At 41.2% G+C, this 16292-nt stretch overlaps 1 protein-coding gene across 4 annotated transcripts in view; it reads right to left on the bottom strand.

Annotated features, from left to right (window-relative positions):
- LOC127418985 (agrin-like) overlaps nucleotides 1-16292 on the bottom strand; it is a 417085-nt gene that overhangs the window by 296277 nt on the left and 104516 nt on the right. For 3 of the 4 annotated variants that reach the window (XM_051659953.1, XM_051659954.1, XM_051659955.1), the window contains exon 3: nucleotides 4292-4312. The exons of the other annotated variant lie outside the window; for it this stretch is intronic. In XM_051659953.1, the coding sequence (XP_051515913.1) occupies nucleotides 4292-4312 (21 nt within the window). The remainder of the gene's footprint in view (nucleotides 1-4291; nucleotides 4313-16292) is intronic. 4 annotated transcript variants of the gene reach the window in all.

Raw genomic sequence — 16292 nt, 5'->3', positions numbered from 1 at the left:
GGACGATATACCTCCTCCCCCCTCCCCGACCGATCCTATGGTGAGTATCAGGAGCCAGGTAAGTTCTTCGATGTCCCTCGACTCAGCATGGCCATGGGTCTCAAGCCTCCTCGACACGGCGCCTCAGGCTCCGCCCCGCCGCGAGCCCCCACCCGCTGGTACATCCAATAAGATTGTCCCCTTGGTCCCCCTCGCCCGGAGCTTGGACGCATGGCTTACGCTTTCCAACCCGTCACGATGGCTGATGCGGACCGTCCGACTCGGCTATGCGATTCAGTTCGCCAAGCGTCCGCCCAGGTTCAGCGGTGTCCGCTTCACCTTGGTGAAGGGTGAGAACGCCGCTACCTTGCGCGTGGAAATTGCTACCCTTCTACGGAAGGGTGCGATAGAGCCTGTCCCTCCGGCCAAGATGAAGAAGGGGTTTTACAGCCCCTACTTCATCGTACCGAAGAAAGGCGGTGGGTTGCGGCCAATCTTGGATCTGCGAGTACTGAACTGGGATTTGCACAGACTCCCGTTCAAGATGCTGACGCAAAATCTAGTCCGGAGTTCTAGTCCGGCATCAAGATTGGTTCACGGCGGTAGACCTGAAGGACGCGTACTTCCACGTCTCGGTTTTACCTCAACACAGATCCTTCCTGAGGTTTGCTTTCGAGGGCCGGATGTACCAATACAAGGTCCTCCCCTTCAGCCTGTCCTGGTCCCCTCGCATCTTCACGAAGGACGCAGAGGTAGCCCTTGCCCCGCTAAGGGAAGTGGGCATTAACATACTCAACTATCTCGATGACTGGCTGATCTTAGCTCATTCTCGAGAGTTACTGTGCGCACACAGGGACCTGGTGCTCAGGCACCTCAGCCGGCTGGGGCTTTGGGTCAACTGGGAAAAGAGCAAGCTCTCCCCAGTTCAGAGCACCTCTTTTCTCGGCTTGGAGTTGGACTCAGTCTCGATGACGGCGCGCCTCACAAACGAGCGTGCACAGTCGGTGCTAAACTATCTGAAGGCGTTCAGGCGGAAGACAGTGGTTCCACTGAAACTCTTTCAGAGGCTCCTGGGGCATATGACATCCTCAGCGGTGGCCACACCGCTCGGGTTGATGCATATGAGACCGCTTCAGCACTGGCTTCAACTCGAGTCCCGAGATGGGCATGGCGCCGTGGGACACATCGCATGGTCGTCACGCCAATCTGTCACCGCCTCTTCAGCCCTGAGATTTCTATGGGCAGGGGTTCCCCTAGAACAGGTCTCCAGGTGCGTCGTGGTTACGACGGACACCTCTAAGATGGGCTGGGGCGCCGTATGCATCGGGCACGCAGCCGCCGGCTCCTGGACTGGCCCGCGGCTACGTTGGCACATCAAATGCCTCGAGTTGTTGGCAGTACTGCTCACCCTGCGGAGGCTTTGGCCGTTGATCCAGGGCAAGCATGTGTTGGTTCGGACAGAACACAGCAACGGTGGCATACATCAACTGCCAAGGCAGCTTACGCTCCCGTTGCAAGTCACAACTCGCCCGCCATCTCCTCCTCTGGAGTCAGCAGCATCTCAAGTCACTGCGAGCCTCCCACTGCCTGCTTTGGTACGCCCTGACCGAGGCACCCCTCGGTATAGATGCGCTGGCACACAACTGGCCCCCAGGACTATGCAAATATGCATTTCCCCCAGTGAGCCTACTTACACAGACCCTGTGCAAGGTCAGGGAGGACGAGGAGCAGGTCATCCTGGTAGCACCTTACTGGCCCACCCAGACATGGTTCTCGGACCTCGGACCCTTGGTAGACACAATCACTCAGGCTTGGGCTCCCTCTACGAGGCGCCTGTATGCTAAGTGGCATCTGTTCGCTAAGTGGTGTTCTTCCCGATGCGAAGACCCCCAGAGATGTGCAGTTGGATCAGTGCTTTCCTTCCTGCAGGAGAGGTTGGAGGGGCGGCTGTCCCCCTCCACCTTGAAGGTGTATGTAGCCGCCATTTTGGCACATCACGATGCAGTGGATGGTAAGTATTTGGGGAAGCACGATTTCATCATCAGGTTCCTGAGAGGTGCTAGGAGGTTGAACCCCCCCAGACCGTGCCTCATTCCCTCATGGGATCTCTCTGTAGTCCTTCGGGGACTACAGGGAGCTCCCTTCGAGCCGTTGGAGTCAGCCGAGCTAAAGGCACTCTCTCTGAAGACTGCCCTCTTGACTGTGCTCACTTCCATTAAGAGGGTAGGGGACCTGCAGGCGTTCTCTGTCAGCAAAACATACCTGGAATTCGGTCCGGGCTACTCTCACGTGATCCTGAGACCCCAACCGGGCTATGTGCCCAAGGTTCCCACAACCCCATTTAGGGATCAGGCGGTGAACCTGCAAGCGCTGCCCCAGAAGGAGGCAGACCCAGCCTTGGCGTTGCTGTGTCCGGTGCGTGCTTTACGCATCTATTTGGATTGCATGCAGAGCTTTAGAAACTCTGAGCAGCTCTTTGTCTGCTTTGGCGGACAGTGGAAAGGAACGCTGTCTCCAAACAGAGGATCGCCCATTGGGTCATTGACGCCATCGCGATGGCATATCACACTCAGCACGTACCACTCCCCACGGGGCTACGAGCCCATTCTACCAGGAGTGTGGTGGCCTCCTGGGCCCTAATCAATGGCGCTTCTCTAGCAGACATCTGCAGAGCAGCGGGCTGGGAAACACCCAACACCTTTGCGAGGTTCTACAATCTCCAGGTTGAGCCGGTTTCGTCCCGTGTTTTTTCAGGTACGAACAGGTAAGTTCCGGAACAGCTGACCAGGTGTACAGCTTGCGCATAGCGCCTTTCCCTCCTTTGAGGTGAAGACGTGCGCTGTTGACTGTGTTCAAAAAGTGGTGATCCCTGGATGATTTTCCTCCTTAGCCCTGTGGCAGATGAGTTTGCGGAGAAACTCGCTGCCGGCCCAGTACATGTGCTAACTAAGCCTTGTATGGGGTAGGTGCTCCACATGTGCTGGTTCCCTATAGGTGGCCCCATGTGATGTAAATCTGCTGCTAAATCGTTTCCCTGTTGGTAAACTGTGTCTTCCTTGGGCAGAGGTTACTCTGCCGCCGGTCACCGTGTTTGTAGGACCTACCATGGGACTTCTTCACATGACATATTTCCGAAAAGACTCGGTAAGACCATGTGACATATTTCCACTCAAAATACCCCCCCGGGAGGTGGTGGTCTCCGTGGTGTCTTCCCCTTGGGAGTGACACCCCCCTGACGTAGACACTTATGGCCCCAGTCGGTAAATAAATTCCACTCATTTTGGGGAGAAAGAGAGGAAAAGAGGCCACGACTGGGCTAGCCTGTCCCTATTTTTTGGGCAGTCTACTTGTTCCCAAAGAACCGTTTGACGCTCATAAGAGCACCGGGGGAGGTTACGTGACGGCCTGGTGCACTGGCTACGAGGCACACAGCAGTCTGCCTGTCTCGCACCGCCAGTCCACGTAACACAGTTCAGCTTATTGTGGCGTTTCGTATAGGGACCCCTAGTGTCACTACATCGACACAACGTCGAGTGAGTGACAGATAGGGAACATCCTGGTTACTTTCGTAACCTCCGTTCCCTGATGGAGGGAACGAGACGTTGTGTCCCTCCTGCCACAATACTGAACTATCCGCTGAAATGACCGGGACTTTGTCTCGGCTCCTCAGCACAAAACCTGAATGAGTGGTTGCATACCAGCTCCTTTTATACCCGTATGTCCGGGGGAGTGGCATGCAAATTCCACTCGCCAATTCCCATTGGCCTTTTTTCAAAGATCAGAGGTGTTTGGGGCTCCCAAGAGTGACCCCTAGTGTCACTACATCAACACAACGTCTCGTTCCCTCCATCAGGGTACGGAGGTTACGAAAGTAACCAGAACGATTTTCAAATACTTTTTGGCTTCAAATCAAATTTTGTAATCTTGTGATTCACCTAGGAGCTGGCTTGTTTGATCCATGGCTTATAACTGTTCTATGAAGATGTTTATGAAATCCCTGTGGAAAAACATTTATGGAAAAAATACTTCCGGAACCAAGACGGCTGAAAAAGTCAACGGCCACTGTTGCGCTCTATACGGGTGACAACAATAGTGGGTGGGAGGGATGATTCCATAGAATCATGGAATGCAAACAAGTTCAGAACACATCCTCAGCTGTTTGCCCCACTACCTGCAGAAGCTTTTTAAGTAAACCAGAAGATAAAGCAGTAGATAAGTTCCAAGCTCTGTACAGCAGCAAAGAAGGGTTTTAAGCATAAAACATCTAAGCAACAGAAAAGCATTTGGAGATGTTAGTAAATGCTGTGCTTACCTGCAATGATCATTCTATGATCTTCAGAAGACAAAAGTGAGGCAGAAAGACAAGACAAGAAAAACATTGGTTAGCATCGGTTAATGACAGCAGTAATCATCTGATGGACTAAGGAATTGTGGGATGGATGAGAGTGGGACAGAATGAGGTGAAGACATAACAAGAGTATACAGTCTGATAGCGGTGATATCTGATAAAGCTGAGCAGTCACGTTCCTCACCTCAAAACCTCACAAACTAAAACAGATTAACCAACTGCTTATGACAGCACCAATATTTAATACACATCTTAGTTTCTATCGAAAACTTCAACAAGTTTAATTGCGAAGTATTGGCAGCAAATACAGATTAATACATAGAAATCAGAGAGGACTTCACCAGGGTGAATCTCACAAAACCTTGTCTTGAAAATTTCTGGATCATATTTCACACCGAAATCAAAAGAACATTTAGAAAATGAAGCCTATTCTAGGACCAACAATTTTATTTATTTATTTATTTATTGTTTTGTTACATTAATTTCATGAATATTCAAACAAGGAAAAGTTTTAATAATAAAAAGTTATCATTATGCTAATATATTTAAATTGTCAACTAGTTACATCATGGTAGTATTTGTCTTACGAAATGTAATTTATTTTATAAAACAAAAACCACTGTGTCACACGGTGATTTTAATTACTGTATCGAATAAAATTAATGAGAATTAATTTGTTTTGCAGTACATTAATTAGAATTTGGGTGGAAATGTGCTTAATTTTCATTTTTTTTTTAAAAGTCAATGCAAAAAACAAAAACAAAAAAAAACAAAACAAACAAAAAAAAAATTTTTGGCTGTAAAATAAGCTTAATTTTCTAAAAAAAAAAATTTAAAAATGAAAAAGAAACTATTCTAACCTACAAATACTTTGTAAGGTGGGTTTTGATTATGGGATCCAAGACCACATCACCAGTTTTTTTTTTTTTTTTAAACAAAAGGCTAGCTGCCATTATGTGAATAATGCCCCTGGCTGACATACAAGCAAAAAATATATACACACACAAGTTCCATGCGCTCATGTCGTCGCCATGTCAACCTCCGCTCTGATGCAGCTTGAGGGTAAGTGATATCAACTGCAAACCAGGTCTCATCTATAAAGCATGAGTGTGTGGCTAGGATTGAATTTACCTAGGCAAAGTAAAGCAGGCAGCCACAACAGTGTATTATTATAACCTGCCAAATACAAGCCTTTAACAACAGCTCCTGACTTTTCTTAAACCTATGTAAAACTACAACAGGTTGTGTTCACCTCGCCATTTTATCGCATGCATTTTATTTAAGCAAATCTGCGTTCACTAAACCTTCTTCAATACAGCTTAACCAGGTTTCCCTTTGAGTATTAAAATAAAAAAAATATTTGTAAATAGTGCTGATAGAAGCACTTTTTCCATAAAACTCTTTTTGCTTTTTTCGCCTGGTGCAGTTAACATTGTGCTTTTGAATGGAATTTTATTAAAAACAGATGTTTGTGTACATTTACTGTTGATCATAGCTGACGAAATTCATCAAATGATGATCAAATGATGGAGAAGAGCATTATAACTCGGCATATATTCAGACACGCAGTTTACTCAAGCATCTTTTCTGCATTTTAAAGAGTTGATTCAGGTGTCTCGATTGCAGTGCAGTGTGATGTTGTACAGTCTCAGTAAAGTATACTAGATGTCATTATAATTAACATAGGAGCCATTCAGACCGAACGTGTTCCTGCATCAAAAATGCTAGATGCAGCACATTGAATATAGAAGAAATAAGGTGTCTTGAGATGTGATTTTAAAAGCTGAAGTTCCTGGCATACCGCCTAAAAAACGTGGGACACCAACACGAGACACTGCGCAATGGTCAAAGATGTTTAGCACTTGTTGACATAGAAATCCTATTTAAAAACAGCACAGATGGAGGCAAAAACTCATTCAGTTTTAAACAGCCCTTTAGTCTGCACTTGGAACTAACCCAAAAGATCGGGAATTACGGCATTTTTGGGTATGTTTAAACTGCTACCTGATTTGCATAATTTCCTTTAATGAATCAGGCACGAAAACAATGCAGAGTGCGTGCAAAGAAATCACGCTATCGGTGGGCACAATTCCTTCTTAGTGAATTCCACCCTTAAGTTTCATCTCCTGTCTCAGATCACTATAATCTTTTCATCATTTATCATCCCAGCTGGTATCAACTGTGAGGCAAATGGCCCATTATCTGAGTTTTGTACCTTAATGCACTTGGTGATTAGGTTTGTTAGGAACAAATGAGAGATCTTTCTCTTTTGCTTCATATGACTCATTGGTATGCTAAAATCTGAGCTTAAATGATGGATAACAGGATGATGACAGTGACTCATATATGGGAATTTTGACTAGCATGAGATACAATCTCATGATTCCATCTGCCATCTATATAAGTACAGTATACAAGCATTCAATATGTCACCAGTGGGGTGTCTCCCATCAGAAATGCTGAAGTGGCAGAGGAAGGCATTGTGCAGGGTTCAACACAGCTTTTCTCTCATGTACATCACCCTGCATCCACACTGTTTGATGGGAACGCGAGGTGCTTGTCGCAGATTGCAGACACAGTGTGTGTAATTGGTGAATTCAGTGTGAAAAACTCTTAAATGAATCTGTGTGTCTAATTCACACTGACAGTGAACAAGTTGCCTCTTGAGAACCAGATGGAATGGCCATTGCCCTGCCGGACAGCATGCTTTACACACAAACATACACACTTGATCTTGAGAGATCTTAATCTGAACAGTGAGTAAATGTGTCTATTCATTAGCTGAAAAAAGTTCTCTAGAGTTGTTATACATACTCTGTAGTTGTTAACCGATATGGGTTTTTCAAAGGCCGATGCTGAGAACAATACCTAGAGAGCAGGATGGCCGATACAAATGCCGATAAACATAACAGAATTTTAAAAAGTTAAATTGTGCAATTGCTGCCTTAAAGTTTACATGGAATCAAAATTCACCTTATTTGCCTTAATGCACATTTTTGTCGTATTTGGAATTGTCCATTGACAAAAGGGAAAGATAACGCTTCTCTTAGCAAGCGAACACAGTTATCGGCTGATGCCAATAATCACAAAATGGTCAAATATCGGACAATTAATCAGACTGGCAGATATATTGGTCTATCACTCATACTGTGTGAAACTAGTGAAAATGCTGCTATTGTGCATTTTTCTGATTTAATACATTTAATAAATCAAGAAATCACAAATTATATTACCAGTATAACAATTTGAGCAAAAAGTTGAACTGCACTCCAGCTGACATGTACTGCTTAGATTTGTGCAAAACCAGAGGATCCATGTTTTCACAGCATGATTCCAGAATGTTTCAAAGAGCATATTGTGTGCTTCGATGGAAGCAAGGAAATTTTACCTTTGGTACAAAGAATTTAACATGGTCAGTGTAAAAATTTTTTTTACATTTGATTAGTGACCCCAAAATAGGGCAGAATCTTAAATATTTCTTAATTTTATGTCTCAGATGTTTACAGTGTTGGTTGGGTCATTAATGAATCTTGTTTAATGAAATGTGTATGAACTTTGCAACTCTCCTGCTCATGTCCCTTTTCTCTATAACAGGATCAATCATCCATTTTATTCTGAGATATGTATTCTATGCCCAATGTGTTTGGCAGGTCGCAACTAAAGTGAGAGGGTCTAAAAGTCATTTGGGAATCACGGGAGAGAGGTACTTGAACCCCACTGCAGCATTAATAAAAGGAAACAAAACAGGCCCCCAACACAGTAGCCCGCCAGGGACACAATCACATGGATAGTAGATGAGAAGTGAGGGAAGCCGGAGGAATTGCAAGCACAGTTTTTTAACAACCCCACGAAATAGCATGATAAACACAGTTTTGTTTTGTTTGTTTTTTTTGGGGGGGGGGGGGGTCTGTTGACGTATTACCCATTGAAACAGGAAGTTGGGCCATCAGACATATCGAAGGGCTCACCCCTTTTTTTAAATACTGTAGCTAACAGCCTTTAGGTTACATTACAATACAAACGTGTTCCATGATTTGCTACTTGCTAGTCGGTGCCAAGTGGTATTAATAATTTAGAGGGAGGGGACATTCTCATTTTAGAGAGCATTTTATTGGACAAAATGGTCAGTTTTCCTGGAAAAGAAAGACTGGGAATTTTACATGCGTATATACAGTATCTGCTATAAGTTAATGTTTACAACTTTTAAGAGTACACTAGCATATACAGTAGATTGTCTCAAAGCTATTAAACATGGACTACAGGCTACAAAACTCAATTTTGAATTCATGGGGTCTTCAAAAGGTCAGTTGCATCCTCGATTTCCATACTGGCGCCCTCACAATAAGAGCAAACCGGAGTGTTTACCCTTAAAGCTCTTTACGGCAATAACATTGTGGCACACTAGAATTAAGCTGGTATCTACTTTGCTTCAGAAAGGTCTATAAGCAGCATCACTTTCTCTAAGTCATCTACTCTTCACCAAAGATAACCATTCTCTGTAATTTATACAGACCATGGATCAATTACCCTTTCTGTGACACTCTTAACTCTCAAATGTTATTTGCACTATCTGTCCAATTCAGACTCTCCTCTGTCTGCAGTAGCCTTGAAACTACTTAACTCTTGAGCTAAAGGTCATGGACTCCATTTGTATTTGCGAGAGCCTGAAGACTATTCCGCATTTAGTGCCCTCTACATTAGATTTCCTTTGCATTTAAGACTTTTTAAATTTTCTCTATATGTAAATCAGCTCATTTTCTGGCTTGACATCACATAACTGAGTTAAGCAGTGTCATGAAGTCATGTGGCTTGGCTGTCCTCCATACCTTCAGATGCTAATTCAACTAGGGCAGACTGGGGCAAAAATGAAAGGGCCTGAAAATCAAAAGTCTATGCCGTTGTGTAATCCTGACCAAACAATCCTGGCAAATCCTCTTAATAAACTGAAACGGACCTTGAGAATAAGCAGGTAGCTAACTAAGACTACAGCAAAAAGGAGAAACCCATTGCTTTTACAAACATACACACAAAAACCTCCATCAAACTTTGAAGAGTGAAGATAATATTCAACAGCAGATGGCCTTTCTATTCTTTTTGAACATTGTCTGCATTGACATTTACACCAGTCTGCATCTCTCAGCAAATCTTTTGTGTTTCACCTGACCTTGGCATACACTATAAACATGTCTGGTCAAGCAACCTAAAATGTGCCTCATGTGGTAACATCTAAATCAACTGGTTTAATTCAAGTCAATTAAATATGACAGAATAAACTTAAGTTATTAAGTTACAACAACGAATATAATTATAAGGGTCACATTAGACAGAAATAGCTCCTTAAAATTGATGTGAACTGCTGCCTGCAACCTAGTTTACTTACATAATGTGACACAATTTTGAGTAAAACTGGATATTCAACGAGAAAATGTAGGGTGGGACTTAGTTTTATTTATTTATTAAATTTTGAAAAGTGGGTGTTACATACCAGGATGGAGCTAGAACTGAATGTGAGTCCTAAAACAATGCCTAAAAAAACTATTTTGCATTTGGCCTGTGCGGCCTAAGTGACATCAGCAGCAAAGGAAAGTCTTTTCAGAGGAAGAGCAAGTTGATGTTATGATATTATGATTAAAGGTTAAAGTGGGATTTTTTATTATTAATATTATTACAGTGAATATTACATTTTACTATACAGTTGTAATATATTTCTGTTACAATTTCTTTAATTTCTGGCATCTAGCTTTTATTTTGACGTGAGCTTTTATTTTGACATGTGATTTGACGGAAGCTTCACTTTTCCAGATAAACAGTTTGCCACTTGGACCAGTGTGATCATTAAAGTCCAAGGGCTATGATTTAATTATATAAATACGTATATAGTTTACATGTGCTGCGCGCCTCACAGTGGTTAGTGCTCTGCTCTGTCATCTCATACAATGCGAATGATTCTCAATATTCTCAATGATTCGCAGTCGTGAGTCAGTCAGACAGCGTGCGGTTATCGAATTGAGTTGGTGCTCGGTACTACCTGTTCTGCAGTAACACTGGTATAGTGACATCTTTTTTATTTTAGTACCTACTTGGTACCGAAGTGCCAGTACTTTTGACAACACGTTTGTTAACTCTGTGGTAGCAATTGCACATTTTCACTTTTTAAAGTATAGAAGCCCAGATGAAAAGAAATAAGTTAGGAAATTAACACAAAACTGCCTCTATTTGGCAAGGCACTTTCACTCGACTTAACATGCCCTAAATTTGAATAAATATTTCAGACATGCAGCACCAGTAAAATAATCTTCTCTCTACCCTCCTGAGTGCTTTCCTTTACATTTCACAAGGAGACACTGCCTGAATGTTGCCTGTGATGTCCATCATCATTTGCATTCATAGCCCGTAGGGGTATGATTCTGTGACGTGGATGGAAATGCAAAAGGATCTCTTTCACTCAAAGCACATACTCCCACAATAGTCCAATTTCACGCAATGCAACTCTCTTATTCCCAATCATTTTAGGACTGTCTTGTTAAATTTAGTGTGAGTGGCCAGATTAAATATTCCATCATGAGCATCCAAAATGTGCCATGAGCTAAGAGAAATGTACGGGCTATAATCAGTTCAACTAAGTGAAAGGTTTTGCATCCTCATAAATTGGTGCATTTGGGAACAAATTATACATAACTTTGTGTTGCACAGCACATAAATTTAGGATCAGTGATCAATTAAGTGAAGCTGCAACACAAATCCGATTTACTTGAAACTATCAATCGGCTCCAGCTGCTCGGCCAATTAAAAGCAGCTAGAGAGAGAATCAAGGGTGATTTATCGGAACTAGACAGATAAACTCAAACAGTGGTCACAACATAAAGCTTCTGAAAGCCCTCCAATGAAAAACGGCCACAGCTCATAATGCACAGAGAGAAGAGGACCAGCCTCAGAGACAGACAGCAGGGTTATCGACAGCATTTTATGGGCTGGATTCCTGGCCTTCGCTTTGTCTGACACAGCCCCTGTATGTCTGTGTGAGTGATGATGGCTTTACCACCTACAGATAAGGGCAGAGCTGGAGAAAGTGTCAGATCTCTTTATAATTAATGGATCAACGCAACTTCTGCTGCTGTGGGAAAGTAAGGAGTTATTAAATTCCCCTTCCATATCCCCCCTAATCCTAAATTGCTCTTGAGTGCATAAGACTGTCACTGTGTCCTAATATATGTACTTCCCTGCTACACAGTATGCAAAGAGAAGTATGTCAACTGAATAGGATGTTTGGATACTTAATATGCCTGATACAGTAGCCAAACAATACCCGGTTGGCGTTCTGCATTTGTTGAGATTCTTAAGTGTGCAACCAGTGGACACTTTGCTCTCCCATAAGACAACATGAGCTGAAGAGTCATTACATTCTAAAAGTAAAAAAAAAATTTAAAAAAAATGCTGGAGAAACATGAGCCGGTCTTTTCAAGTGTGCTAGGCAGTAACAACATATTTTGTCAAAATTGAGTAAGGACTGAAATCGGGTCTCGTAGACAATGATCTTTCCTTTGACAGATGGGTTTGGCTCAATTATGCTCAGATTCAAAGTGGAGTATGAGAAATGGACTATGAAAATTGCAGTCAGTACAAATCCACATATTAGCCAGGTAACTTGGAAGCCATTTTCCATAGCTTCAGTGTTGGCGGAATGACTGCGTTTTGCCTTTATTGCACAGTTTACGTACCTAGAAAGTGGTTACATTGTCCTTGATTTTGCTGTTGTTGTTTGTATGTAACATGGTAAAAGTTTTATGTTTCCAGCCGAATTTGAACCATTATCTGTTGAATAATAAATTATATGGAATAAAAAAGTGGAGTATGGAAAAAAATGGAACTAATCTTTGGATGGTGAATATGTATTATTGAATTTTTAATGATGACATTTTGTGTGAAATGTTTTCAATTGAATTATTCACAGCTTAAAAAATTTGTTGCATTTTCCTTTCAACTAATATTGGCATTAAATTCATTAATTTTCTGTTATAGTATAATTTCATGTAAAGCTGCTTTGAAACAACGCCTGTTGTGAAAAGCACTATACAAATAATTTAAGGCTTGACTAAAGGGATAGTTCAACCAAAAATGAAAATTCAGTCGTTGTTTACTCCCCCATATGATGTAAAAAACCCATATGACTTTCTTTATTTTTCTAAACACAAAGGGAGAAATTGTGAAAAAAAAAAAAAATGTGATAAAGTGATGCCATACAATAATAATAATAATAATAATACATTTTATTTGTATAGTACCTTTCATACATAAAATGCAGCTCAAAGTGCTTCACAGTTGAATGTATAAAAACATAGAAAACATAGAATTCATCATTTCAGAGAAAGTAAAACAAATAAAAATGAAACAGTACAAAGATAAAACAAAATCTAAAATTAAATTGATTAAAACAAATGTAGGGAAATCAGAATTATAAACATAAAATGGCAGTTCATGGTGACCACCTCTTCAAGCTTAAAAGGACGCAAAAGCATAATTCAGAAGTCTAATAAATTATTCCATAAGACTCATGATTGTTATGGAAGCATACGATGAGGTTTGTTGAGAAACAAACCAAAATCTAATGTCTTATTTAATGAGACCGTTGCTCTCCTTTGCATGTCACCATCAACTGTCACTGAATGACATCACTGAGCACAAAATTTTTTCACAATTTCTCCCTTTGTGTTAAGAAAAAGAAAGAAAGTCATATGGGGTTATAACAACACAGGGGTGAGTAAACAATGACTGAATTTTCATTTTGGATGAACTAACCCTTTAAGCATACAACCATGCTAAATTGCTATCACCAAAATGGAAGCTTTGTAAATGCAGTGCATTTATTTTCAATTTGTGCAATTCAGCGTACATTTTTGTATTATAGATATATGGCATTAATGTACTTCCATAACTATGGGAATTCTGATGCAGCATGTCATTCAGTAGGATACAGGAGCATCGCACTGCACTGAGGCAGTGTTCAGATCAGAGGTGAAGGTTAGAGGGCAGGGAGCATTCTGGGAAGAGTAGCTCTCCCACAGGCTGTTCTCACAAATCTCATTACACACAGGTATGCGCACACTAAACGAAAACTCAGAGGTAGAGAAAAAAAGTAGCTGCGAATTCTTTCATTTGCACACTGCATTAACTGAGCTTTAAAGCTTCCCCTAGGGTATGTACCAGATATAATCACAAATAGAAAAACAAAGCAAACACTCAAAAACAGTTAGTGCTTTTCAGTAAGCAGAATTAATACTACACAAAATAGAGAATGTCTCTCTATCAGCATGTCATTTTTCATTAAGTTACACAACCGTTAAACCTTCTCTTAGTCTTCAAATCAAGGTGCCTGCAATGACATTGCACTCTTCCCCACCCTCTGGCAGGATTTTATTATGCTAATCATTTTTCATGCGCTTTGCTAACGAGGGTGAATCCACTTGTGAGAGAGCAGCTTCATGCCTCCAACCAAATAGACTAATTTAATGGCACTAAAACCCCCGCTATTACGGGAAACCGCTTTTAATCTTCCCAATCAAATGGCACATAAATTTGTCAGCTCTGTTTGAGTGTCCTAGCCGCCGCGGGGGGAAGGACCTTGCTTTAGTCTGAATCAGCACAACCCCGGCCAATACACAAACACAATTACAGGCCTAAGGATGATTACTGGGGATCGTAACTACATTAACACCCCAAAAGCTCCATCTGGTTCTAATTACGCGTTTAGAGTAGGAACAAATTTGAAATCGCTAGCTCTGGCACATTTTTGTTTTACAATCCTTCTGGATCAATACAACTACTACCTTGTGATATATTATGTGGGCCTTCAGTAAATGGGTGGCCACCGGTAATTTATCATAATTGAAAAACAACATTTAACCGGTCAGTGCAAATAAGTTAATAATCCACCCAAAATGAAGCACTCTCTTCACAATCTAAATCTGAGGTGCCCATCAAAGCTAAAAACACATCAAATTGATCTCAACTCCTCCAGAACCCATACATAAGCATGAGGGTCAGATCTGCATGATTTAACAGCCTTGCTATTCATCAGGGCTGATTAGAGCTGAGGGCTCCTTTTTTCTCTCCCTCACTGGCTTACAGGTAAAGTGGTCCCTCGAAAGGTTGCAATCAATCTTTATCACTTTGTCATGTCTTGTAGTTCAGTGAAAATTAATGGAGTCTTCACCTTATTTATTTTCAGCAAGAGAAAACAGTGTAAAATGCAGTTTAGTTTAATGAGGTGAGGCCACCTTTACCCATCATACATCGAAATTAATTGTGAAATCAGACTCTTCCGCTCCCTCACAAGATGGTGGATCATCTGCAAAGGAAATGAATACGATGGCAACACATGATGCAACACGGAAGCTGCATTCCATTAAACTAAAAAAGTCAGAATTTTCAAATTGCTACTGGAAAAGCAATAAAACACCTGTTAGTCAGACTTTCAACTTGGAAACTTGTGCAGAAATCCACAACTCAAATTTCTCCAGGTTGCGGGTGTATGCCATGCAAACATGACGGCACTCAGGAAAATACTGAAAATAAACAGTTAATAATAAACATTAACTGATGACATGATATGCATAAACAATTCAATGTTTCCTACACTGCATGATTATAAAACCTCTTTGCAGAGATAGGTATGTAAAACACCATAAATCAGGTTTTCTGTGCATAATTACACCATTTCTGATGGTAATACACCTACACAACAAATGCTAACGCTGCAGAGTATCATTTATTCTCCACAATTTAGCTGCTAGAAGACTTCTTTGTTGATATTCTAAGACCTGCAAATCTAAGAGTAGCATATGCCATTTGTTTTTGTTTTTTTACACATAATTTTCCGAGCTTTGACAAAGTCCTTGGGCAATGGAACACCTACACTACCAGTCAAATGTTTTGAAACACTTGACTGAAATTTTTCTCATGATCTTAAAAATCTTTTGATCTGACGGCGTATGTTTAAATGTTTGAAATTAGTTTTGTAGACAAAAATATAATTGTGCCACCATATTTATTTCATTATAAAACTAAAATTTAATTAAAAATAAAAAGTTCTTGAAATTGATGACTTGGACCAAATAATAAAGAAAAGCAGCCAATAAGTGCCCAACATAGATGGGAACTCCTTCAGTACTGTTTAAAAAGCATCCCAGGGTGATACCTCAAGAAGTTGGTTGAGAAAATGTCAAGAGTACATGTCTGCAAATTCTAGGCAAAGGGTGACTACTTTGAAGATGCTAAAATATAACACAGTTTTGATTTATTTTGGATTTTGGATCACAACATAATTCCCATAGTTCCATTTATGTTATTCCATAGTTTTGATGACTTTACTATTATTCTAAAATGTGGGGAAAAAAGAAACAAATTATAATAAAGAATGAGTAAGTGTTTCAAAACTTTTGACCGGTAGTGTATATGGTATAAATATCAAGTAGGTATATCCCACATCTGACTAAGAATGAAAAACAGCAACAGCACTAGTGTTGTCATTCCTTATTAAACCACTAGGGGCACTGCAGTACCGAAGATATGCATTCTCATATGGAGGTGCACTGAACAGTACCCAGCATCCTGTCTGATAGAGGTCACCTCAGAAGTAATCATTCTAAGTGTTCTTGCTGGCAACAAGGAAGGAGATTAAATACAGGCTTTAGCTTCAGTCATTGGACAGAAGACAGAATACCAATCAAGAAGAGAGAGCTCAAGTCTGCCTTTTCTCTTGTGGGCTTCTTCTATACTGTCAGAGATTGTTACTTTGTTACTTGGTATTTCAAAGCTCAACAATATGGATTTTTTTTTTCTTTTTTTTTTTTTTCCTGAAGGCCAGATCAGGGCTGCGTTTCCAAAAAGCATTGCAAGCTTAAGTTGATCGTAGAGACCATTGGCGCCAATGGTTTCTACAATCTAATTAGGCTTATGATGCTTTTTT

The sequence above is a fragment of the Myxocyprinus asiaticus genome, chromosome 28 (genome assembly GCF_019703515.2).
Source record: "Myxocyprinus asiaticus isolate MX2 ecotype Aquarium Trade chromosome 28, UBuf_Myxa_2, whole genome shotgun sequence".
Lineage (NCBI taxonomy): Eukaryota > Metazoa > Chordata > Actinopteri > Cypriniformes > Catostomidae > Myxocyprinus > Myxocyprinus asiaticus.
The sequence above is the reverse complement of the archived record's forward strand: the minus strand, read 5'-3'. Positions and strand labels throughout refer to the sequence as shown.